Raw genomic sequence first — 24,433 nt, 5'->3', positions numbered from 1 at the left:
TGCTAGAGTAGGGCAAACTTCAAAATGTCTTGAGGTTCATTTGAAACATTTGTGGAAAAACTATCATTATGAATTTTGTCTGAGTTTCTGCAATTTGGAACAATTCCATTTTGTTGAGATGATTGTCTTTTGTCCTTACTTAAAATGAAGATTTTCAATGTTTTCCTTTGGGTCCACAACATCCTCTATAGAAAGCGAAGGAAAAAACCCTCTTCTCTGCCTGAAATGTTACTAGCATGGTCTCTGGCTCAAGCCATCCAAGTGTTTGCCTACAGCTTTGTTGATCTGTTTGTCTCACTTCTCCTCTGCTTAAACTGATGCACATCATGTGCTCGGTAGCAAATTGCCTGTGTGTGAATTCTAATGCTGCCATGCCTGTAAAGGAATTTGCTCTCTTTCATAAGAATTGATTATCATTGTACTGATGATGGGATAAATGCATTCATGGATAATTTGCTTGGAACAGTGTCCTGGTTTCGGCTGGGATAGAGTTAATTTTCTTTCTAGTAGCTGGTATAGTGCTGTGTTTTGGATTTAGGATGAGAATAATGCTGATAACACACTGATATTATTAATTGTTGCCAAGCAGTCAGGGACTTTTCAGCTTCTCTTACTGGCCTGCCAACAAGAAGGCTGGGGGTGCACAAGAAGCTGGGAGAGGACACAGCCAGGACAGCTGACCCAAACTGGGCAAAGGGGTATTCCATACCGTATGATGTCATGCTCAGTATATAACTGGGGGGTGGGCTGGGAGGTGATTTGGCTTGAGAACTAGCTGAGCATCGGCTTTGGGTGGTGAGCAAATGTGCTGTGCATCACTTGTTTTGATGTTGATGATTATTATTATTATCCTCCTTTTCTATCCTATTAAACCATCTTTATCTCAACCCATGAGTTTTTTGTTTGTTTTTTTTTTTCTTTTCGATTCTCTCCTACATCCCACTGGAGGTGGGAGGTGTGAGCGAACAGCTGTGTAGTTGTTTTAGCTGCCAGCTGGGTTAAAGAATGACAGACAGCAAAGTGACTTGCTCCGGGGTGATTTCTGCATTTGTTCCATTTAGGCCAGGTAGTGGCTGGTTCAGTAGGGGTGGAAATCAGAGGTGTGTCAGGGAAGGGCTGGAGTGTAGGTCCTACGAGCTGGAACTACAACTAGAATAGGGCTGGCAGAGACCTGGGTGCTGAGTACCCACTTGGAACTCCTCTCAGGAGAAGTCCTAGGGTGATTAATTTACTGCTTGCATATAGTTTGCAGCTCTTCCTTTGAATCTCACCTGAGATACATTGTCTGAGGCTCACTCTGCATTTTAAGGTTTTTTTGTTAAGTTTCAGGATGTACTTGCAAATTTAGGAAGCAGTGGAAAGGGCATGAATAATGGTTGCTGGTGATCTTAGTGTCCAGACCAAAAGACAGAGAAGCTAACTGGAAGAGAGGTTCATGGGAATAAGGACTTCAGAAATGTCACAGCTGCTGGTAGTGCCTTGCTGGAAGGTAACCTCAAGCTTCTGGCAAAAGTTCTTTCTAAATTTAAAATTGATCATGAAAGGAGCATAAAACTTCTTCATGCACAGCCTAAACAAACCAATCCTTGAAATCATTATATAATTTTTATTTATATTTTTAATATAATTTAATATAAATCATAATATATCTTCTTGTAATATTTATATTTTATTTATATATAAAATTATTACATAAAGTATAAATATAAACCACAATTATTATATATAAATATATAATTAATATATTCTTATATTAAAATATATTAAAAAGGACAATTCTCTCTTCTCATTATTCTCATCTGTAACAGTTTCTGTTTCTTTGGACTAACATTCCAATTTGGCTTGCCTTTGTTTAAAAAGAAAAAAACAAATCCCACTGTCAGATTTCTCACTTGTAATGAGTCAATAAAATATTACATGTTAATGATCTATTTATGGGGCTGCTGATTGACTGTGCTCATGTTTGGAAAGTAGCGACAACCTTTCCTCCTGACATAGGAAGTAAGTCAACTTGATCTGTGTTGTATGGTCATCTCAGTTTGCTGAGTTGGTTGCCTCACAGTTAGAAAAATGGTGGGTGTCTACTTGCATTGAGGACCTTTTATTATGTTTAGACTAGACTGCTGCTCTGAATCATTTTGCAAAGAGATCTGCTTTGCTATATTGACTGAGGGAATTAAGAGAATTACCTGGGTATGCCTGTTAATGTTATGTTAATGTTATATGCCCAAAACTGGATGGCATATATGGAGTAGTTCATACAGTTAGAATTTTCTCATACTTATGGGCATAAAACATAAAACAAGCAACATTATTATAAGTGTTTTTTCTACTAGAAATAAAATAACACCTATTTTATGACTCTGTGGAGATGTATGTGAACATGCACACAACTTGGCATAATTGTTTTAGGTTGCTTTTTACAACTGCAAATAGGCCAAGTTCTTAGAAAATATTAGCTGGCATAGGATCTTTGCTTTCAGCAGAGCTTATGTTAGTTTGGAGCATCTGAACATCTGTTCCAGGCTTTGGCAAATGGCAACAGGGATTAAGTTAATTTGTTACTCCTTATATACACCCACACATATGATTATATTCAGCAGCCCTCTGGATCTGCTGCTCTTCCCCACACAGACCCAGCACCTCCAGGTTGGAAAGGCCCTTGCGTTGAAGGAGCCACCATTGGCGTTGCGCTGCTGTCTCTCACCAAAGAGCACGTGGGTGGCCAGAAGGCTGCTGTGAAAGACCTGAGCCTCACTTTCCACAGAGGTCAGATAACAGCGCTCTTGGGACCTAATGGAGCTGGCAAGACAACGGTCATGTGAGTCTGTCATTTAATGCTGTTACTCTCCCTTCTGATCTCTGCTATGCTTTCTCACTTCAAAATGTTTGTGAACTTTTCCCTACGTCTTTTTTTTTTTTTTTTGTCTTCCGAAATAAATATTTAATAAACTCTCCAAAGCACATGGAAAATGAAGGCTATGTATCTACGACAAAAGCAATGTAATGAACAGAGAACTGGGTCCTCTGTGCCACTGAAACCATGATGTAATAGTTCAGGAACAGATTAAGTAGGAGCTGGGCATGTCTAGTTGTGGAGTTGAACGCGTGTCAGGACAGTGTTCTTTTCTGGCATCCCACGTATACTCCTATCACACGGAGAGTGTGGAGTTTTATGGGGTTTTGTGCTTTGTTCCTAGAGGTTGCAAGGGACTTATTTCTTGGCAGTTGACCAGAAACAAAAATAACAAAATGAAAATGACATTTAAAAATGTCTCAATTAAGAAGTCTATATATTTCTACTTTCATGTTAACTATGATCAGCTTTAATAAAACCAGTGATGCAGGATGGGACCCAATTAGGAATTGCTCCTCAGCTAGAACACACACGTGAAAAAGGAAACAATGGTCTGTTATACTTGCTTGGGAAAAAGAGGTGGATTTTGCTCTGGAAGTAAGGAAAGGAAGGACTGTTGAAATCTTGGCTTAAATAAAAAAAAAAAAAAAAAAGCCCAGAACATCAGCAGTGTTTCTGTAACTATGCTCAACTGAATTGGTGTTGCTCTAAGGATGCTAGGACATGCCTCAAAATCCAGATGTGAGCTATGTAATACAGTCATTACACATGATCTTGCTGATTATTTTTTTTTTTCTTTTCTGGTATCAGATCCCTGTTGACTGGTCTGTATCCACCGAGCTCTGGTACCATTATTATTAATGGAAAGGACATCCGTACTGATCTGGCTGCCATCAGGACAGAGCTGGGTGTTTGCCCGCAGTATGATGTTCTGTTCAACATACTAACGGTGCGAGAACATCTACTGCTTTATGGATCAGTGAAGGCACCTGGCTGGACGAAGGCACAGTTGAATCAGCAAGTCAGTGGGTAAGTTTTCCTTTCATGTGTTGAAATCTCTCAAGTAAATTGGTAGTGTCTATGGCAAGCCACTCAAACAAGAAAGTACTAAAGCAAAATTGCAAGTAGAAGCAAATGGAAACTGCAGGCTTTCTGTAAGTTTTTATCACACTTCATGTTATGAAATCATGCCCTGAAAATAGATTTCCTAGTTTCTAACCTTTACTTGAATGTATTTGTAGTGAAACTGTCCATGTTTAAAAACCTGGTGCACAGAACCATCAAATACTCATGTTTTGACTGGAGTGGAGATGGTTAGCCTGGTAGCAGCTGTGGTGGTTCCTGCCTCGTGCTGTCTGCCTTACCTCCCTCACGCCTGGAGAGGCAGAGAGAAAGTGAACTGCTGTGTGTTCGCCCTGAGTTTTCAGATAAGTCAACACTGACTTTATGTATTTATTATCCTGTATTCTCTCACCGGCAGTAGAGGGAAGATTGGAAAACCAGAGAAGGTAGGTAAAGGCAGTGCTTGTTCCAATATTTTTAAATAGACCATCATCTTTTCCTTTGTCAAATTCAGACTTTAAGTCTGTTTAATAAGTGAAGGGGTTTAAAAACAAACAATCCAATAGGAAAAACAAGCCAGAGCTGTGACGTGACCTCAGAGGATTTGCCACTTGTCAGGTTGAGAATGTTTGCTAGTGTTTTTAGGCTGCTGCTTCTTTGATATAAGACGAGATCTTCTTCATTTTCGCATCATGCATATTAAACTACTAGTAACCATACAAGGTGAGATCTTGTTCACTAGTAGCAAACTGAATTTTCTGAACTGCAGGAATAAAATGTATGCTTTTCTAATAGTGTGGCAGTGTAAATAGTTTCTGTTTACCTTCTGATTCATGCTAGACTGTGTGGAGGGTTGGGCACTCCCACGCTTCAGTGGAAATAAATGCCAAGTTGATGGGACTTCTTGAGTGTACAATTAGGCATATGCAGACACATTTGTGGCGAAGTGGCTTTCTTTTTTAGTAGCTATCATAAAAGACTGTTACTTTAAAAGTTTGATCTGAAAAATCTGTGGTGTAAGACACTGCATTCTCTGTAGAAAAAAACAGAAACAACTCTCTAGAACAACAAGGACAAACCAAACCTAGTGTTTCGTTAAAATTTATGCAAAATAATATCCTGTATTTTATTGTACTTAGACTGCTGAATTGTAATTTCAGCAGCAGTCTGTCATACTAATGGCACATAAGAATACTCGGGACTCTGCAGGCCTTGCTATTAAGACAAATTTAATTTATTTTTTTTTAAAAGGCAACGAATGCTTTAAAATACTTCAGAGAATTTAGAAAAGTGACAAAACAGTGAAACAAAATTTGCTTTTTATTAAGCAAAAAAAGATGGTTTCTAAAGAGAATAATTTTCCTGGATATATAACTATAGAACAATTATAGAAACCTATTTTCTTAAAAATGAAAAATTCTCTCAGGGTAGATGGCATGATTTACAGACTCTGTATTCACTCAAATGATTCAGGAGATCACCTCAGGACTGTTGAGCCTTTTATGTCTTGCTTGCCAGGCTGATAGCAACCGAAAGCTTTTAGGTCAATGACTGGATATTCAATGTGATGAAAAATAGATTGATGATCTTTCAGTGCTGCCTTTATTGAGCATGATTCCACACACTGCTCAGATGCAAGATCATCAGAGGGCAAGGGCTGAACAGGCAATGTCTGTAATGCAAATGTGCCAGTCCTTAACACAGGATTATTAGGTTGGATTAGGTAGTAGTATTCTACCTAGGGATTGCTAATCTCTTTTCTTCACAGAAACATGTCTTAAAAAAAAAAAAGTAGCAGTGTTACCTTATTTACTTCAAATGACTACACATTTCCTAAAAACTCAGGCATTTTTTAAGGTTCTTTATGTAGTTGCAAAAACTGAAGCACTGTTTGAGTTATGAAACCACATCTTTACCATGGTTGGAGAGGCTATAATCTAGAGTTTGCTGAAATCATTGGACAAACTGGTATTTATTTTATTGGACTTAATTTCAAAATTGTCTGTTCTTATCCTGCGCAATACTCACCCAGAATTTGTATTTCAGGTGGTGATGAGTGTTTATACTGTGTAGGTAAAGAGATATTTTTTTTCTTTTTGTCACTAAATTGTATAATCATTCAAAGGCAGTGGGTTTTTTTCGCTTTCCATTTACAGTGACTTTTCAGTAATTCTGTTCTGAGTGAACATGATGTGACTGCAAAAACTTTTTCAAAATCATTTCTGTTTCGGTACTCCTATTTCAGAGCTCTGGAAGATGTGGATTTGTCCCAACATCAGTACAAACCTGTTGGAGCCCTTTCTGGGGGAATGAAAAGGAGGCTGTCAATTGCCATCTCCTTCATTGGAAACTCAAAGACAGTTGTTCTAGATGAACCCACCAGTGGAGTAGATCCATGTTCTCGTCGTAGCATCTGGGATGTTCTTCTGAAGTACAAAGCTGGTACAAAGCTTATACACATAATTTGCTCCTTATCTTCCTTTCTGGAATTCCCTTTCTATAAATTTAAGCAAGATAGTCAGAATGTTTGTTTCACTGTTCAGTAACTAAATACATTAATTTCAGAGATAACATTTAATCAAACTTGGGAAACTTTAAAACAGCCAAGTGAGATTACAAGAACTATCTGCTATCTCACAGAAAGATGCCCAATCTAATGGAAGATTGAGCTTAGTTCTGAGTCCTGTCCTGAAGTTTCTCCTCTCTTACCTTTTTCTTTTTGTTACCTTCTCAAAATTATTTTCTGGTTTTCATTTCCCATTTTGCAAATATCTGTACATACATGCATATATACTTCTAGTGAAAACAGACTCATCAGTCAGTCTGCTACATTAATTTTTTAAGTGCCATAAGGTTAAAAACTGACTGTGGGAAGTGAACTCTTCAGCTTGTGAGCACTCATAGAGCTGTAATAATTCACAGTCAATGATGCATTGAAAGAGACACTGCTGTTATGTGGTTTTAAGGAATCTCTGTGGTGCGTTGACCCTCACTGGAGGCCAGGTGCCCACCAAAGCCGCTCTATCACTCCCTTCCTCAGCTGGACAGGGAAGAGAAAATATAACTAAAGGCTCGTGGGTCAAGATAAGGACAGGGAGAGATCACTCACCAATTACCGTCATGGGCAAAACAGACTTGACTTGGGGAAATTAATTTAAATTATTACCAATCAAAGCAGAGTAGAGTAATGAGAAATAAAACTAAATCTTAAAAACACCTTCCTCCCACCCCTCCCTTCTTCCTAGGCTTAACTTTACTCCCAAATTCTCTACCTCCTCCCCCCAGCAGCACAGGCGGACAGGGAATGGGGGTTGTGGTCAGTTCATCACACGTTGTCTCTGCTGCTCCTTCCTCCTCAGGGGAAGGACTCCTCACACTCTTCCCCTGCTCCACTGTGGGGTCCCTCTCACAGGAGAGAGTCCTCCAGGAACTTCTCCAACATGGGTCCTTCCCATGGGCTGCAGTTCTTCACAAGCTGCTCCAGCATGGTTTTATTCTACATGATACAGACCTTCAGGACCAGATTGCTCCAGCATGGGTCCTCCATGGGGTCACAAGTCCTGCCAGCAAACCTGCTCCAGTGTGGGCTCCTCTCTCTACGGGGCCACAGGTCCTGCCAGGAGCCTGCTCCACCGTGGGCTTCCCACAGGGTCCTTCAGGTGCCTCGACCTGCTCTGGTGTCAGGTCCTCCACGGGCTGCAGGGGAATCTCTGCTCCCCATCATCCTCCATGGGCTGTAGGGGGGACCGCCTGCCTCACCATGGTCTTCTCCATAGGCTGCTGCAGGCGAATCTCTGCTCCGGCACCTGGTGCACCTCCTCCTTCTCCTTCTCCTTCTCCACTGACCTTGGTCTCTGAATAGTTGTTCCTCTCACATCTTCTCACTCCTCTCTCCTGGCTGCTGTTGTTCCACTGCGTTTTTTCTTCCCTTTCTTAATGATGTTACCCCAGAGGCACTACCACCATTGCTGATGGGCCTGGCCTTGGCCGGGGCGGGTCTGTCTTGGAGCCGGCTGGCATTGGCTCTATCAGACACAGGGGAAGCTTCTAGCAGCTTCTCACAGAAGCCACCCCTGTAGACCCCTGCTGCCAAAACCTTGCCACACAAACCCAATACAATCTCTTAAGCTCTTAAAACAGTTTGAAGTTGTAATGGCTTAATACTGCATACTATGTAGAATACAAGGCAAAGCAAGTTTGGACCTGAATATAACTCAGACTGTAAATATGAATGCAGGTTTTGCTGTGTCTTGCAGTTATGTTTTGAAGGGACCTGAAACATGTTCCCCTAAGTTTAAAGGACCCTCAGGGAAGCAAGGTATGTTTCTCTAGAAACCAGGTTTTGTAGACATGTACCAATCTTTCTGATGCAGGTTGCACACTGATCTTTACCACTCACCACCTTGATGAGGCAGAGGTGCTCAGCGATCGCATTGCCATCCTGCAGTGTGGCCAGCTGAGGTGCTGTGGTTCTCCCTCTTACCTGCGAGAAACATATGGCCAAGGACACAGTCTAACGCTCATAAAAAAGGTATACTAAAAATGTGCCGTACAGAACTTAACAGTGCCTGCCAAGTAATAGCTGTGTATATTCTAAGGAGCCCATATGTCCTTGCCATGAAGTAACGTGATATAGATTATTAGAGAGCCATCAAAACATGTTTTTATCAGCTTTCTCGGTTGTTTTGGGTGGGTGGTATTATTATTTTTATTATTGTTGTTATTATTATTTAGAAGAACACAATGACATCTTTGAAAATGATGAATGTCAATATTTAGCTGAAAAGGGCTTTGTCTCACTGTTCTTTATTCCTGGGAAGTAATCTCTGTGTCCCAGGTTTGATGCAGTTTCATCAGTGGAAATTTTCCTGTATGCGCTCTACTATCAAGTTACTTCTGGTAACATTTAATTTTTTTCTGCATTATTATCCTTCTTTCTTCGTAGCCCTCTGTGTTTGAAGTCCAGGATCCTAAGCATATTGTTCAGGTCACGTCTTTGGTACAGACCCACATCCCAGAAGCCTTCTTGAAAGAGAACAGTGGGACTGAGCTGACCTATGTGATTCCGGAAAGGGCAGATAAGACCTCTTTTAAAGGTCTTTTTCAAGCTTTAGATCAAAGCCTTCATCATCTACATGTGACTGGCTATGGCATTTCTGATACCACTTTGGAAGAGGTAATTTTAGTTTTTTTCTGTGTAATGGCATTTTCTTGGTTAAGAGAATCTGGTATTAGCTTCCAGCTACTCTTGATTGTATCTTTCATGTGGCACAACAATTTCTTGTGAGAAACATGCTTTCTAAAAAAAACCCAGCCAAAACCCAAACAACAGACTCAGGCAAAATGTATATAGTTTTGCTGTACTATTAATTTCACCATCCACTCTGCTATGACTTATGTCTTATTTCAAGAATCCGATGTGAAGACTGAGGAATTGTGTAACTCTTAAATGTTTGCTTCTGAGTTTACTTAAGGAAAATTTAATGTGTCATTGATATAGTGAGAACCACTGTTGTTTTCCTGAGTCGCTAGCATTGGAATGAACTTTGAACTTGCAAGGCTGGAGGTTCAGTTCAGGTAGCTCTTGGGATGGAAAAAAAATTGCTGAGAATACTCTCTGACTTACAAAGTTCTAAAGCTTAGGACTTAGCAAAACTGTGTGGTGAAATATCTAGAGTACTTTGTGCGTATAACTAGAGAGAGAGATATACACTTACATATATGTATACAGGAAGATATATGCACACTAATATATATACATGTATGTGTGTATATATACATATACACCAAATGAACCAGAGAAAGAGACTCGGTTATGCTTCTTTGTCATTTCTGAATTTAGCTCTGTGTAAATAGCCATATCAGTGAGAAATTATTTTCCTTGGACTGTTTTTATCTAGACTATAACTTCTAAATATCAAGATTCCGTAAACCACTACTGTTCAAGTTCTGTATTACAGATCCTTTTGAAAATATATTTTTTCCACTTCTTCAAGTGATTATAGGAGACTGATGTCAGTATTTTTTTATGCACAAAACACATCTATTTTTATTTGATGGCATAATTCATTCAGTATCACTTTGTGAAACTGATTTCTCCAGTGATTACCTATAGTGTTAAAGACAGACAAGGTTAGACTGTTTTCTAACAGAGAATTTAATATATGTTAGAAAAAACCCCTCAAAAATAATGAAATGAAGATTCCTGCAGAGTGATTTTTTTTATATATATAGCAGTAAATACTTTGGATAGAAAAAGAGTGTATCCCTTCTCCGTCTGTTCCCTGGAAAGGTATGAAATGATATGATATAATACTGTGGTCAGCTGGAACACAAGATCCCCCAGGGAAGATGCTCATCTTTCCTGAGTTTGTGAAGATGATACACTTTAAGGACTGTCAGACATCACTTATGCATCGTATTTTTACTGTGTGAGCTATGCATATGGGAATTAATGGGGTCAGGTATTTGAAACTGCATCAGCAGTTCTGGGTTTGTTTTGCAAGTTTAGAATTGTTCATCTTATATAATCTGTGGAAAAATATAAATAGAACCCCAATAATGCAAGTAAATCTAAAATGACAATTATTCATGAAATTTATTGAACCAATGCACCACCACATGGACCTGCTGTATCCTGAAGTGGATATCTTTAGGACTATATTGATTTGCTGCATAGGTTTTTAGGACCCTGCACAAGCATAAAAGTTCTAGTTTTGTACATTTGCTTTTAAACTGCAGTCCAAAGAATGATATACCAGCAAGTACATGGTTTCCTAACCATATAGCTCTCTACAACTGAGTTATTTATAAAGAAATAAAAGGAAAAAAAAAAGAAAAAAAAGCGCATCTCTTCATTGTTTCTCTCATAAATGACCGCTGTACATAAAGCTAGTGTGGCAAGCATTTGCTATGGCAATGTGGGGGGTAGGAATAAATCATACAAGTTTAATAAACATTTTACGTAATGCTATAAAGTAAATTACATTCCTGCTATACAATTCTATAAGGCAAGTCAAAAGGTTATTGAAAAATGATTTTCTTCCAAATTATATAGTGATTAACATGCTATCAAAAACAATACTGTTCACTGCCAAACATTATAGATTCTGAGGTAATGTATATATTGAGAACCCTTTTTGATTATGTCCCTGTGAGATATCATAGGACTTTCCAGAACTGACATCTATAAAGTAAATGTGAAGTTGTCGTGAAACATGAGGAAGCTTCCTCAGTGTGCTGCATCTCTTACTCAGTTGAGAGCTTGCTTTTGGTTGTTTTCTGCAGGAAAGGTTAAAAAAAAACCTTTAAAGGTGGTATTAGGTATTGCTGTATCATTCTTCAGCTTGAAGACTTAATGCATTAATTTGGGCTGATTTCTGTCATCTCTGCATCTTATCATTAGTCGTTGTTATAACCTCAATTCTCCATTTTCTTATCAAAAGCCTCTTTGCATTGACAACCAAATGGATAGCACATAATAGCTCTATTTAGTCTATTCAAACAATTCAATCTGGAAACAAAGAACTCTGACTTTAAATGAAGAAATATGTTATAATTTTTATTTTATCCTTTCTTTTTGTTCTTTCATACATTCACCATTATTCTTTTTCAGTCTGAGGGACACTCGGTCTCTCTAAAACTCTTACTCTTCAAGGGAAAGCAGGCTTCCATTCATACTTCAAAGGAATCTTGAAGTTCTAACAAAATCAGTTCCTGACACTTTCAAATCTCACTAATACTATATTTGCTTCATGTTATGTTTTAAATATATTTTCTGACCATTGGCATCACGGAGATGTGGTGGGATGGCTCCTATGACTGGAGTGTTGGAATGGAAGGATACAGGCTCTTTAGGAAGGACAGGCAGAGGAGACAAGGAGGGGGTGTCACCCTCTATGCCAGTGACCAGCTGGAGTGCATGGAGCTCCGCTGAGGATGGATGAGAAGCTGACAAAGAACTTATGGGTCAGGATTAAAAGGAGGGCAGGGACAGCACTGGTGGATAAGGAAAGTGCAACTGATGTCATCTACTGGGACTTGTGCAAAGCATTTGACACTGTCCCGCATGACATCCTTGCCTCTAAATTGGACAGGCATGGATTTGATGAATGGACTACTCGGCGGATAAGGAATTGGCTGGATGGTCACCAATATACCTGTTAATGGAGTACTAGTAAATTCTCTTCCTTGAAATCACCAGAGATTTTGCCCCAAAACTTTCCAGGGAAAGCTATATACCTCCTTGAAATATTTTAACCTTAAAACGATGTGGTTTCTAATGAGATTCAGTTTTGATGAGAGTGCTCTGACAACATCTAGTGATGGCACAATCATATTGATCTATTTCACTGTAGTATTGCTATCTGGTCAGAACTTTTTCCTAGAAGGAAAAAGCACTTCCTATACCTACTGACAATCTGGTGGTTTGAAAGAAGCAGCCAGGGCAGTGGCTGCTACTTGCAAATAGGGCAGTCCTTCTCACCATCCAGCACAACTACCTGCTGTCTCCATCCCCAAGAGGGGTCAACGTGGTCCTTCAGTGCCTGGAGTGGAGCAAGCTTGCAGGGGCAAGTGCTGGAAGTGAGCCATGCTACTCCTTACCTATTTTAAGCACTTTCCTTGAAAGCATACAAAGTTTCTTCCTGTGGCTTTGAGCTGTGCCAAGTGTCTGTCTCCCCCTGCGTGTGTATTAAATTTGACTGTCAGAAGTGTTCCTGTTTAGTGGATAAACATTAACCTGCTTGCAAAAGTTCCTTAGTCAACAGTCATCCACAGCAAATGGCTCTAAGACTGCTTCTGCATCGTTCTGCTTAGTGAAACACGCCTGTAGCTACGGGCTATACTGAGCATGGACTGACTGGAAGAAAATATAAAACCAATGTGAATGGAAAATGTAGTAGGGCCTAGAAATGTTGCTCAAATATCAGTCAGTAGTTTTAGATGATAAAGGATTGTCTATAGGGGTTGGTTTGTTTGGGGTTTTTTTTCCCTTTTTGCTTTCTCTGTCTTTCAGCCACTTTGGTTTTCTGCACTTTTTCCTTTCAGGTGAAGATGTGTTTTAGGAATGATAACTAAGGTGTGACAGGGTACCCGTGCACTGCAGTGAAGTGTCAAGGATACTGTGCCACTCGTATCAGTGAATGAGGCTTGTTTTTATGATGCTGTCCCAAAGCAGGAATCAGGAAGAAATGAGGGACTAGCTGCCTAGTACAGTTTAGAGGGTGTGCAGGAAATGTCTATTTCCGCAGGCTTCCCTACAGACAGCCATCTGGACAAGTCTTTGGTCAGATATGGACTTGCTAGCCAAAGCATAAATTCAGCGGGAATTGCTAAGGCATGTAGGGAAAGGGATGCTCTGCTGAGGTCTAGAAGACACCTTCTCATTGTGAATTTATCCAGTCTTTTAGGTATGACAAGAACACATTGTCTCTCTGTCATGAGGTCTAATTCTGACTTTTCCAGATCTGTGTGTTTTGGAGGGTATTTACTCTGCTAATAACATGGTTAGGCTAATACTACTTCTGTCCACAATATCCTGTGCAACATGAGATTAATTGTTATTTCTTCTGTACAATATGGTCCCTAACAATTCCATTCTTAATGGTATGTTTGAAAGCTTCCTGGATACTATGGAGAGGACTGGGCAATGCAGGTGGCCTTCTGCCTTTATAGCTGTATTAGAATAGCTGTGGCAGTGAAACTACAGTAAGCACAGTATGTATTGCAGAAGTGTTTGGTGGTTTTGTTTCTTTTTTAAGGCATAGTTAGATTCTCTCTTCAAGTAACATAATGTGATTAAAGAAAGAAATGTTTGTCTGCAACCCCAGCAGGAATTTTGACACTGAACTGAGTATATGCAGGCAACGTTTTGTAGTGTAGCCTTCGTCCTAGCCAGAGAGAAGCAGTTCCTTTGTGGTTTTAGTCAGTTCAGTTTAGTCTGGTTTGCTTGACAGAACTGGTGTGCAGAGGAGCCATCAGCAAGCAGAGCCAAGGCAACAAATTAGAATGTGGCTTTGGGCAGTCAGGATCTCCCTCCAGGGTCTAATATAGAAATGTCAGGAGGTATTCTTCTGGCCTTGCAGTTGTTAATGGCCAAAACTGTTCCCTGAAAGTTGGTAGGGAACAAATGCAATCAATAACCACTGTTAAATGGCAATTATATTGATTAAGCAAGATATGGTTTATGTAACAGTCAGACCTTAGCAAGAAATATCTCTACAACTATAAAGTACTTCAGATTGACTGTTTTTTATTGTCTATCATATGAGCTCCTTGGAAACAAGGGATTTTTTGTTATAGCTGATATCAGGTTCTTTTGTGGTTTCTTAATGATTTTTGAAGGTTGCACTGTGGTTATAATCTAAGTCTTGCAGCTCAATCCAAACAGAGAAGAGAATGCAAGAAGGCTTTCATCAAGAGAAAGCAAAACTTGGTTGTATTTTTGCTGTTCAATTAGAGATGTTCATGATAGCTGTATTTTCTGTTAGTTTTTGCTTTCTTTATTTTTTCCTGAAGTTCCTAGATCACTGTTTAAATCACAGTTCAAGTTAAGATAAGAAAACATTAATTTTATTTTTCATTTGAGCTTACAAGAAGTGGGGTGAGTGTTAGTAGCTGACTCAATATGAAAGCTGTTCCAAGCTTCTACAAGGCTGAGGGACTGATAAATGAAACACATCTCTGTGAAATTCAAAGGACTTTATGTGGAAAGAACTGTGAAACAGGATTAAGCAAGAAGTAGTAGGTCAAACACAAATCTATTTACAAAATGTGTATGCCATTTAAATAGATCTCATGATTATAAAGTTGGTGAATTCTGCTGAGTTTTTTAAATGTTATGTTAAATACCCTTCTGATGTGTGTCCCCCTGCTCAGGAAGATTCAACCCTTACAATTTTACTCTAGTGTAGATTTTTATATTGTTACTTTTATTAAAAAATTGTTTCAGTTTTTCCCACGGTGGTTTTAGGTAACAGAATCCTATCATTATCTCTCAATTTGGGGTTTGCATGCTGATGTTTTCGCTACAAAACATGCATTGTTGCCCAGTCCTCTCCATAGTACTAGTTAGATAGGACTTTGTTAATGTTGACTCTGCCTGATGATTGCATTGTCCTTTAAATGTCTTTCAGTGCACACGGTTGCATAAATCTATGGACACTTCCCAGAGCTCTGTGGATTCTTGGTTCTGTAGGATTTTGTACATTAGATTTAGTTGTACTGATGCAACTAGAACTCTTTGGTAGCAGTTTCAGTTGTGCCCAGAGATTTCTAGCTGGAGTATCAGAAGAGACTTGAAGCTGTAAAAACTGCAGTAACTGAGTTCCAACATATACCACAGCTTAGGAGCATAAAATGTCAATCAAGGGCAGCCAGTCTATTGAAAAATCTTCGCAGATAGTTGCCCATGGGCCAACAATGTTTCGCATAGGCGCTTTTGCATCTATTGGCATTTATTCCTTTCCTCTTATCCCCAGGATTCCGCCACTGATTTTATAGTCATATTCCAGCAGGGTGGCTACAGCAGCCACTGCTACTATCTGACAATTTGGATGGTTTGGGAGATATGCCTAAAAAATAGTTTTTAGAAAATGGATTCTAAATTATTTTTTTCCTATTTCATGAAAGGTATTTCTGAAGCTACTGCAGGACTCGGAGAAGATGCCCTGTGTTCCACGGGCAGCACACCTGGACCATACAAATGGTGCTGAATCAGGCTGTAAGTAGAAAATTAGGTACCTTCTGGAGCAGCCAGATTCATAAATACTGTGATTCATCTCTGTAACACTTCACAGTCATCTTGCCACCCATCTATGTGTACATATGCACACAAGCATTCTCTCACTGCATCAGCATTAGCGTACTGCTTCCTACCAGTCCCTTGCAACTAACTAACCTCTTTGACTCATACTGACAATGGATAAATATTGCTGAGATATACCACAGATAAAAAATCTGTAAGCTATTAGAAAGGTGTATTCATTTCTATCCGTGTGCAAATAAAAATAAATAAAAGTTATTGCCCCCCATAGTGGAAGATCATTCGTCCTCTCAAGTGGCATATTATTTTAGGTTCCCCTAAAAGAAGTTCCTTGGTGTTTTCTATTTTCCTGCCCTGAAAGCCCGGGAGGAGGTCCTCATTAATATTTCTGAAATGTTAGGAAGCTTGTTCTCCTTAAAAACTCTCCTTAAAAGTCACTAATGTGATACCTTGCAAAATGCAAGACTCAAGTTCTCTAATGACAGTGCTCACCAAGCTCATTAATATTTTCTCATTGTTCCTGGGATTCTTATGCTTCTGTACTTATCATGTTTCTTTCTATTTGAAGATTTATATCTAGATTATAGTCTTCTTTGGTTATATGTCAAACATTTTGTTCTATAGGCAGTCCTTTTTGCCCAGAAATGTCCTGGTGTGTGACTGAGGACCTTCATTTTTACAGAAATGGAAATAATAATTTTGAACCAAGCTTGTGTTATTTGTTAAGATAAATTCAATTGGATCTGCCAGTAATGAGTAATTAGTGCCAAGAACTGTGGCCTAAGACAAGACCTTTTCTCACAAAGTGCAAACTTGACTAGATGACTTTATCCAGAGGATCTTTTTGCTGGACTATTTCCATCCCTGTTGAATCACTGAAGATGTAACTATATAGCATAAACCCCTCACTAAGAAAATAAAATATCCACTCCTGAGAGTGGTGAGAACAAGACTTCCATTCAAAATACAGCTTTGAATATCCCTTTATTTTATAACAATAAGTTGTGTGTATCTTCAAGGTTCAGCTAGGATATCCAAACCAATTTCCAATCAAAACAGTCTGTCTTCTCCACATTGCATTTTCATTAAAGAGTAAGATTTACAGTTTCTAAAGTAGTGAAAACAGAGTATACTCTACCTAACAACTTGATATCTTTTACCATCTGCATTTCAAAACACATAACTGAGTATTTGTTCAAGTTATTACACTAATAAAGAATCTAGTAATCAGAGACACTGTATTTTTCAGTCTGATAAATTATAGCAAGAAAATGTGATGATAATACCATTTCTTTGGGCATGAGAGTACTGGAAAATTATCATTCATTGTAGATGACCGTCATTCATCATTAAGGACAGTTGTAAAGTGTAGGCATAAGGGATCTGGGAAATGGTCATGAAAGGTATCCATCATTGTCAAAGCTAACCAGAATACTCCATGGGCAATAGCTTGACCTGTATAATTTTGTCTTTGAAAGCAAATTCAAAGGCAGTCAAACTTTCTGTTGTCAAAGTAGTCAAATGAATTTTCAAAACCCCCTAGAGCAAACAGCTGGGTTATTGAGAAGATCATAGGATGTTGCTATTTGATTTCTAAAAGAATTTGGACTAGAGAGCTGCTTTGACAAAGCATGGATCTGAGCACAAGCAGGGATATTGGCTATCCTTTACTGGTATTGAGCCCTTGAGGCATCAGGATTGTGTAGAAACCAAAATGTCTCTTGTCTCCCAGACCAGGAGGTGTAGTGGAGCAGTGTGCATGTCCCTTCTTAAATGAAACTGCAAGAAAATCCGTACATGATTTAGGCTGATGGCCAATGTCAAAAACAGGCAAGAGACATCACTTCAGCAAAATATGTCAGTATCTCACTGAAGTCGGAGCTTTGATAATTTCTAATTATGTCTTACAGCATACTCATTGTACTGGGTCTGCCTGGAATGGAGTTAATTTTCTTCATAGCAGCCCTTATGGTGTTGTGTTTTGGATTTGTGACTAAAACAGTGTTGATAACACACCAGTGTTTTGGCTGTTGCTTAGGAGTACTTGCCGTGTCAAGGCTTTCTCTTTTTCCCATTCTGCCCCTCCTCGCTGTGGTTAGTAGACAGGGCGAGCAAGAAGCTGGGAGGGGACATGACCTAGACAGCTGACCCAAACCGACCAGAGAATTATTCAATGCCATATAGTGTCATGCTCAGCAATAAAAACTGAGAGGAGGGATTTTTTGGTGAGGTATCCATTGCTACCAGACTGGCTGAGCGTCAGTCTACTTGTGGGACATGGTGAGTGATAGTCTTGGCATTGCTTGGGTTTTTTTGGTGTTTTGTTTTTTTTGTTGTTGTTGGGGTTTTTTCCCCCTTCACTTCTTAAACTGTCTTTATCTTGACTCACAAGTTTTCTTTTCCTATTCTCCCCCCCATCCTGCTGGAGGAGGGGGAGCGTGAGCAAACAGCTGTGTGGTGCTGCTGGCCAGGATCAGCACACCACAATAATGTAAAATAAACTCAGAATTATTTGACCCTTTCTAAATGCAAATATTAGAGGTAAGTAGCAGTCTGTTAATTGAATTAATTGTAACAATTTTAGTATTGGTAACTTTAAAGATACAAAGCATATTGTGTAATTTCTAGTGGTTGAAGTTTCCTTTGTGGATAGTTTACTCATAATTTTTAGTTTTATTCCAATGAAAAAAACTTGGAATAAAACTCACCTTCTGGTAAGAACAGTTAACATTTTCTTTTTAAGGCAGGGAATGCCTATGTGTGCAGGCATAATACATGCATATATTATAATACAGACGTGCATAATTAATTTCTACACAGCTGGGGCACATGATTGATGATTATTGTTTTATAGATGTGTACAGAGCATGCAGAAGAAAGGTTAGACTGAGCTTGCAATGACTGCATGACAAGATCATTGGAGCCAAATAGCCTTGAGAAAATGAAGAAACCAACTCTATGAAGTCCAATAAAATTATCATAAACTACAGCAAGCAGTATATGTACAAAATAATCAGGAGAGCTAAGAGCAAGTCTAAGGGGTCACTAGCTAACCATGGATAAATAACAAAATATTCTGAGAATATGCAAAAGCAGGCAATAGGCTAGAGAGTGGTTTCATTGGATCGTTAAGGGACCAATACTGCAGAATTAAAATATTCATATATCTTGCTGAAGAGCCAAACAAATTAATTTTGTAGCATTCTATGTCTTAGAAATGTTTGGGAGATACCAACTTTGGATCTAATCTCTTCTGGCAGTACAATACAGTTGGAACCTGAGATACAGTAAAACTAAACTGTAGAAAATTCAAAATGGATAAAATTATATTTTTCACACAGTGATACATAACATTTGAAATTCATTGCCATAAAACATTATGGAGACTAAAATTCTGCTAATATGTTCAAAAAAGAGTGGTTATTCATGTATATATAATATGAATAGCTATAGAAACAAAAGTGCTATTAAAACTTATATGTCTTTGAATGTCTTGGATAAGTTAGCCACTGAAAGTGTTGGAGTGGAAGCAAGTTGATGTAAAACTAATTTTTATGGTTGCTTAAGCCTTTCTCTGAGGCAGCTGGTGTTAGCCATTTTGATGGATAATGGTCAAAATGTTACATTGCTCCTATTAGGCTTCAAGAGATCAACAATAGAAAGTATTTATAAAACACATCTGAAAGCTAATTTAATTAAGAAATTGTAGCTGACAAAAAGCAGTCATCAATAACGAAACATCAAACTGAAGAGCTTTCAGTGAATTTTCACTGAGTTTCAGCTCTGCCTTTTGATTATTTTCATCAGTGATACTGCAGTAAATATAACCTTGCTTATTAAAAAAAAAAAACAAAACAAAACGAAAAAACCCCCCGAAAAACCCAAACACAAAAAACCAAAAAAAACCCTTCCAACTGCTGCAAGGGATTGGTAGAATGGTAACGAGTCAGACCAGTCCTAAATAGTGAGTTAGATCACTTGAAAAGCTGAATCTATTCTAAATAAAGTGTGTTTTAATTAAGCCAAATGCTGGGCAAATCTATGTAATGGGGAGTAATATTCTGGAAAACACTGACTTTGAAAGTTATCTACTAATCCTGGTGTGGCTAAGGTGATTTATGTTTCAATCTAATGTACAAAAGGACATGAAGAGGTCATTTTGATTATCAGTACAAAATTGATGAGATTGATGCTACAATGCTATGTACAACTTTTGTGTCCATGTTGTTAAGTTGAATGTCTCTAAGGAAAAGTGGATAATCCGGAAAGGGAAGAGAGAAGAGTTAATATTGGAAGTCGGAGGTGAGGTCCTTATAAAGGCACCATCAGGGCTCAGTTCATATAGTTTATCAAAAAGAAGGTAGTGGGTTTGCTTAAAAAGCCTAATTTTTTTTATACATGGAGAATACTGTCTATTAAGGAAGGTATAGTTCTAACTTTCATAGGGGCAGAAGTGATAAATACAATAAAGGAAGAAATAAGAGAAACAAATAGCTGGAAGCTAAAGGCAGCCAGTTCCAGAGGTTAATCAAGTTGGAGTTAGTCTATCCAGGAAAGTGTTTCCTCTTGTGGTGCATTTCACATGAGCCTGGGGCCTTTGCAGAAAATACGCTACAAAAAGGTGTTTGTGGTGGGTTGATCTCAAAAATAAGATCATCTAACTTGTTTAAGGTTTACATAAGTTTGTCTTCTCAGTAAGTGCATAACTGTAACTCCTTCTATCCTTCTGAAAGTAAACAGTCAGGTTCTTCCACTTACCTCAGAAATGTTTCACTCTTTTCACCCACTACTTTCTTCCATCATCCAAACATTTTCCCTAACCGTTACTATCCTTGTGGTTGCTGCCTGGTCCTTTTCCACTTTTCATCCATGGCATGAATGTTGTGGGCTCTTTGTTGGACAGGCTTAGAAATCAGAGGGCTATTAGAGAAAACATGGTAAGACAGCTATTTTCTAGTAAAGGGAGGTACTCTTACAATACCAAGAAGCTGATCCACTTCCTGTTCTCCACCTACTTGTCCTCATGTTCATCTGTTAACTGCTGGCAAATGAAAAAAGTGAACCCTGCTTGCCTTCCTCACAGAGACCTTTTGTTCCCTTCAGTTCTAGAGGAAAACATGATCAGTAAAGCACCTGCCAAAAAGGGGGTTCAGTTGAAAAAGGACTATAATTTTCTGTAAGTTAAGAGCTCCAGAGAAATAAACAACAATCCCTTCTGAAATTTCTGTTTTGAAAATCATATTAATTGTTCATGAATGTGTTCTGTTGATTGAATTGAGCTGGTTCCATAAAAGGTCACCTGTGTGACTTAGTAGCTGCTCTCCTCTACTGTGTAATTTGGTATTTTTGCTTGTTCTTAAAACGTACAAATCTCATTTAGACTGAAAGCTATGCTTGAAGAAATGTGTTGTACTACAGATATAAATCCAGACTTCAGATTGTGTTCTGAAGTTTACTGAGTATTTCCAGTAACTATTTCTAACTATTTGAAAACGAATCAGGAGAGTTGTTTCATCACTCCATCTTATGATGTCTGTGATGATGCCTTTTCTATCCTGCCTAGAAGAAACAGAATCATAAGAGAGACTTTTTTTTTTAAGTTGTGGGTTACCAGAATTGAGATGCATGTAACTTTTGATGGCAATGACTATATATTGAATTTCTATATATCTGAAATGCCTTCTAAACAGAAAATTGTATTTGATATTAACAACTCATCAGCTGCCTGATGTGGACGTATAAGAATATTTTGAACCTGCTCTTTCCAACAACCTGCTGCCTTGACTTCATCATAATCTAGATTGTTTGTCATGTTAGTTATTAGTAGTGCTTTTTACAGAAATGAAATAGCTTGGAAGCTCATCCAATATGGTTAGATATTTCTTTGAGCTGAAGGACAAAGGATACAGATAGTTGTGGGTGCACTAGGAATGCTTTATTTATTCAAAGGTAATTGTTATAATGTGAACTTCCTTCACATCTTGAAAACCAAGTGATCAGATCATCTCAGTTGTGTAGCTCTTATGTCTTGCCTATAAGCACTTCTTTGATTTCTTCTTGACAGTATATTTCTTACAGGCTCTGTTTTCCCTCAGACTTGCTAGTACTCCCTTCTGTCTCTCTTTCTCCAATCTCTCCTTTGCACTCCAGGATTTCCTGTTGTTTTCTTTTAGTTCCTCTACTTTGTTGAGGCTATTACAACAGCTGCAGACAGGGAAAAGGGATTGACAGCCTTTATGATCTTGCATGGTATTTTGAAAATCCTGTCTTTTAATGAAATATTCAGGAGTCTTGTTCTCCACTCTGCAGGACTGCTTGTCTTCCATTTGATGTTGTAACGATTCCCAAGTACTTTTTACCCCCTCCCCACCGAAAAAAAAAATAAAATGTAAGAGAAGTAGAACTCTTCCTCAGAGGATAAATGAGATCTGGCAGACAGTATTCCTGTGTTCAATTATTGTTTTTGAGAATGACCTGATTTCAGTTTTTGATAGTATTGCATTTTTTTGTCACATTTGCAACGTCTTCAAAAATCTGTATTCAGTATATGGTTTATGTGATCATCTGTTATTTGAAAAGCAACTGAAAATTAAAAAGCAATGGGTTGCCTGATGTACAGCAATGATGGGTTGCCTGGTGTAACACTAATGTGGCTTTTGCTACACCTCTAGTAATATTTTCTCTCTAACTTAAATAGTGAAATCCTTTTTGGCTTATGTTCTTTCTGTTGCTCAATAGTAGTTTTCCAAAGATAACATTTACTTCTCATGTTCAAGATGAACTGATTATTGCTCTCCCTCATAATATGTGTCTATGTGTTGGAGAAAATTTTGATACTAAGATAATTAATATAAAGTCACACATATGGTGTCTTTAGCTTTTATATACCAAGTAAATTCTGGAGGTTCCTTGCTTACTTTAGCTTACCGGTGGCATATATAATTTATAGATTTTTTTTTTTTTTACAAGTGTGCCTCTGTGTGTACATATTTATATATTTTTATAGATAAAGATAGTGCATGTGTATGTACACACATGCACATAAATATTTTAAAACATTGCTTTGTTAATGCTGTTGCACCAGCAAATACAGATACTTCAATTATGTAAGTAATTTAATGTAAATGGTCTATTTTTTGAAGAAATGCTTATCAAGACTAAATATACTTATTTTTTATTCTCAAATGGAACATTGCTTAGGGAAGGGACTTCACAAAGTCTTTTTAACATCCTGCTTCATCTAATGAGTAAATACCATACATATGCAGAAGGTGTGGTACACATCTTTGTTGTGCTAGCAAGGCTGTATTTGAGGTTGATACTTCCACATGAAACTAGATTTTCCTGTGTAGAGTATCTTCTCAAAAGTATCTTACTTGGTGAAATCATTGTCTCTGCTCTGTCACTGAAAGATTTGTGTTACAAAAGCCCACAAAGACATTATCAATAGTCCCACATCTGTTTTCTTGATACTAGCAACATTCTGCAGGACTACAAGGTTTTCATTTCTCTAAGTTAACAAAAAACTGTTTTAGGGACAACATCCAAAGTAGATTCAATATGAAAAGCATACAACATTTAGGGCTGCAGGTTTTTTTGCTAGCTATTCATGCAATAAACTTACTTAGTTCACAAGGTGACACCTTGATAAGATGTATATATTACATTGTTGCCAGAATTCCTTATTAGAAATATATAAGTCGGACTTTATGATATGTAGACCTGGTGTTGGACTTTTGTATAGGTGGAAATTTTTATTTATATTTTTTCTCTTTCTGTCTCTTGATCTGTTTTGCAGTTTATCTAGGTTACCATATTCATTGGAAGCATTAGAAAAAATGGAACATTTGGTTCTGTTAATAAAGATCCTTGTAGCTGTTTAATACCACTATTTATGAGATACCAGAATGCCTGAGGAAAGAAATTATTCATCAAACACATCTTTCAATTGTTTGCTATAGCTGTGGGTCTGAATAAAACATGTCTCCTGCAGAACTCAATCATCTTTCAGTTTTGAATTGTTTCCCTGCACCAACTCTGATATGATTTTATTGTTAATAGAATAACTCCAGTAGAGACAGTGTCTAAAAATATTCTTGATTGTGAAAGCTGCAATATTTTAGACCAAGTACTTTGTTCATATTAAGCTAACACCTGCACAAATTGTAAAAGTCAAAGTGGCTAAGAATGTCCTTGTCTATCAGGGTGAAATCTTGGTCCTCCTGAAGAGGTTTGCTCCATTTGTTGTCAGAGTTTTCTCTGAGCAGTTCCAGGAGGCTTGTTCCAGAGTGCTATAACAGAGTGTATAACAGAGTGTATAACACTGCCTCCAAAGGTCCCTCGCTGCAAACTGAGCAGCTGCATAAAAAAAAAAAGTCATCTGCAGTACAAAATTGGACAGCTGCAATTTAAAAGTCCCCTTTCTGGGAAGCAGGTTACCAGTGGGAAGTTCTTGAGAACACCTCGTTTGACTATATAGTTCCTTCGACCCTTGCTACATTTAATCTCTCTAGTTTGAAAATGCTAAGATAGTTAGCATTAAGTCTCACACTTAAGTGCTGTGGTAGAGAGAACATTCAGATTGTATTGCTGTCCTGCTCTTTCACCACATCTTCACCAAACACAGCAAAAGTACTGTGGCTGTAGCCCTGTTGTCTACATTGGATTCAATCATGAAATGTTGTGACCTGAATATACAGGTTGAATTCAGTGGGTTGAATTCTAATAGCTTTCGAGTACTGATTTACACT

General features: G+C 38.2%; 1 protein-coding gene across 1 annotated transcript in view; it reads left to right on the top strand.

Moving 5' to 3' along the window:
* Positions 1-24,433, top strand: part of ABCA13 (ATP binding cassette subfamily A member 13) — a 199,117-nt gene that overhangs the window by 88,206 nt on the left and 86,478 nt on the right. The window contains exons 30-35 of the mRNA XM_054817845.1: positions 2,635-2,821; positions 3,668-3,886; positions 6,165-6,361; positions 8,293-8,450; positions 8,865-9,095; positions 15,551-15,641. Of these exons, the coding sequence (XP_054673820.1) occupies positions 2,635-2,821; positions 3,668-3,886; positions 6,165-6,361; positions 8,293-8,450; positions 8,865-9,095; positions 15,551-15,641 (1,083 nt within the window). The remainder of the gene's footprint in view (positions 1-2,634; positions 2,822-3,667; positions 3,887-6,164; positions 6,362-8,292; positions 8,451-8,864; positions 9,096-15,550; positions 15,642-24,433) is intronic.

This window comes from Grus americana, chromosome 2 (genome assembly GCF_028858705.1).
Source record: "Grus americana isolate bGruAme1 chromosome 2, bGruAme1.mat, whole genome shotgun sequence".
Classification (NCBI taxonomy): Eukaryota; Metazoa; Chordata; class Aves; order Gruiformes; family Gruidae; genus Grus; species Grus americana.
Note: the sequence above shows the minus strand (reverse complement) of the source record. Positions and strands in the feature narration are given on the sequence as shown.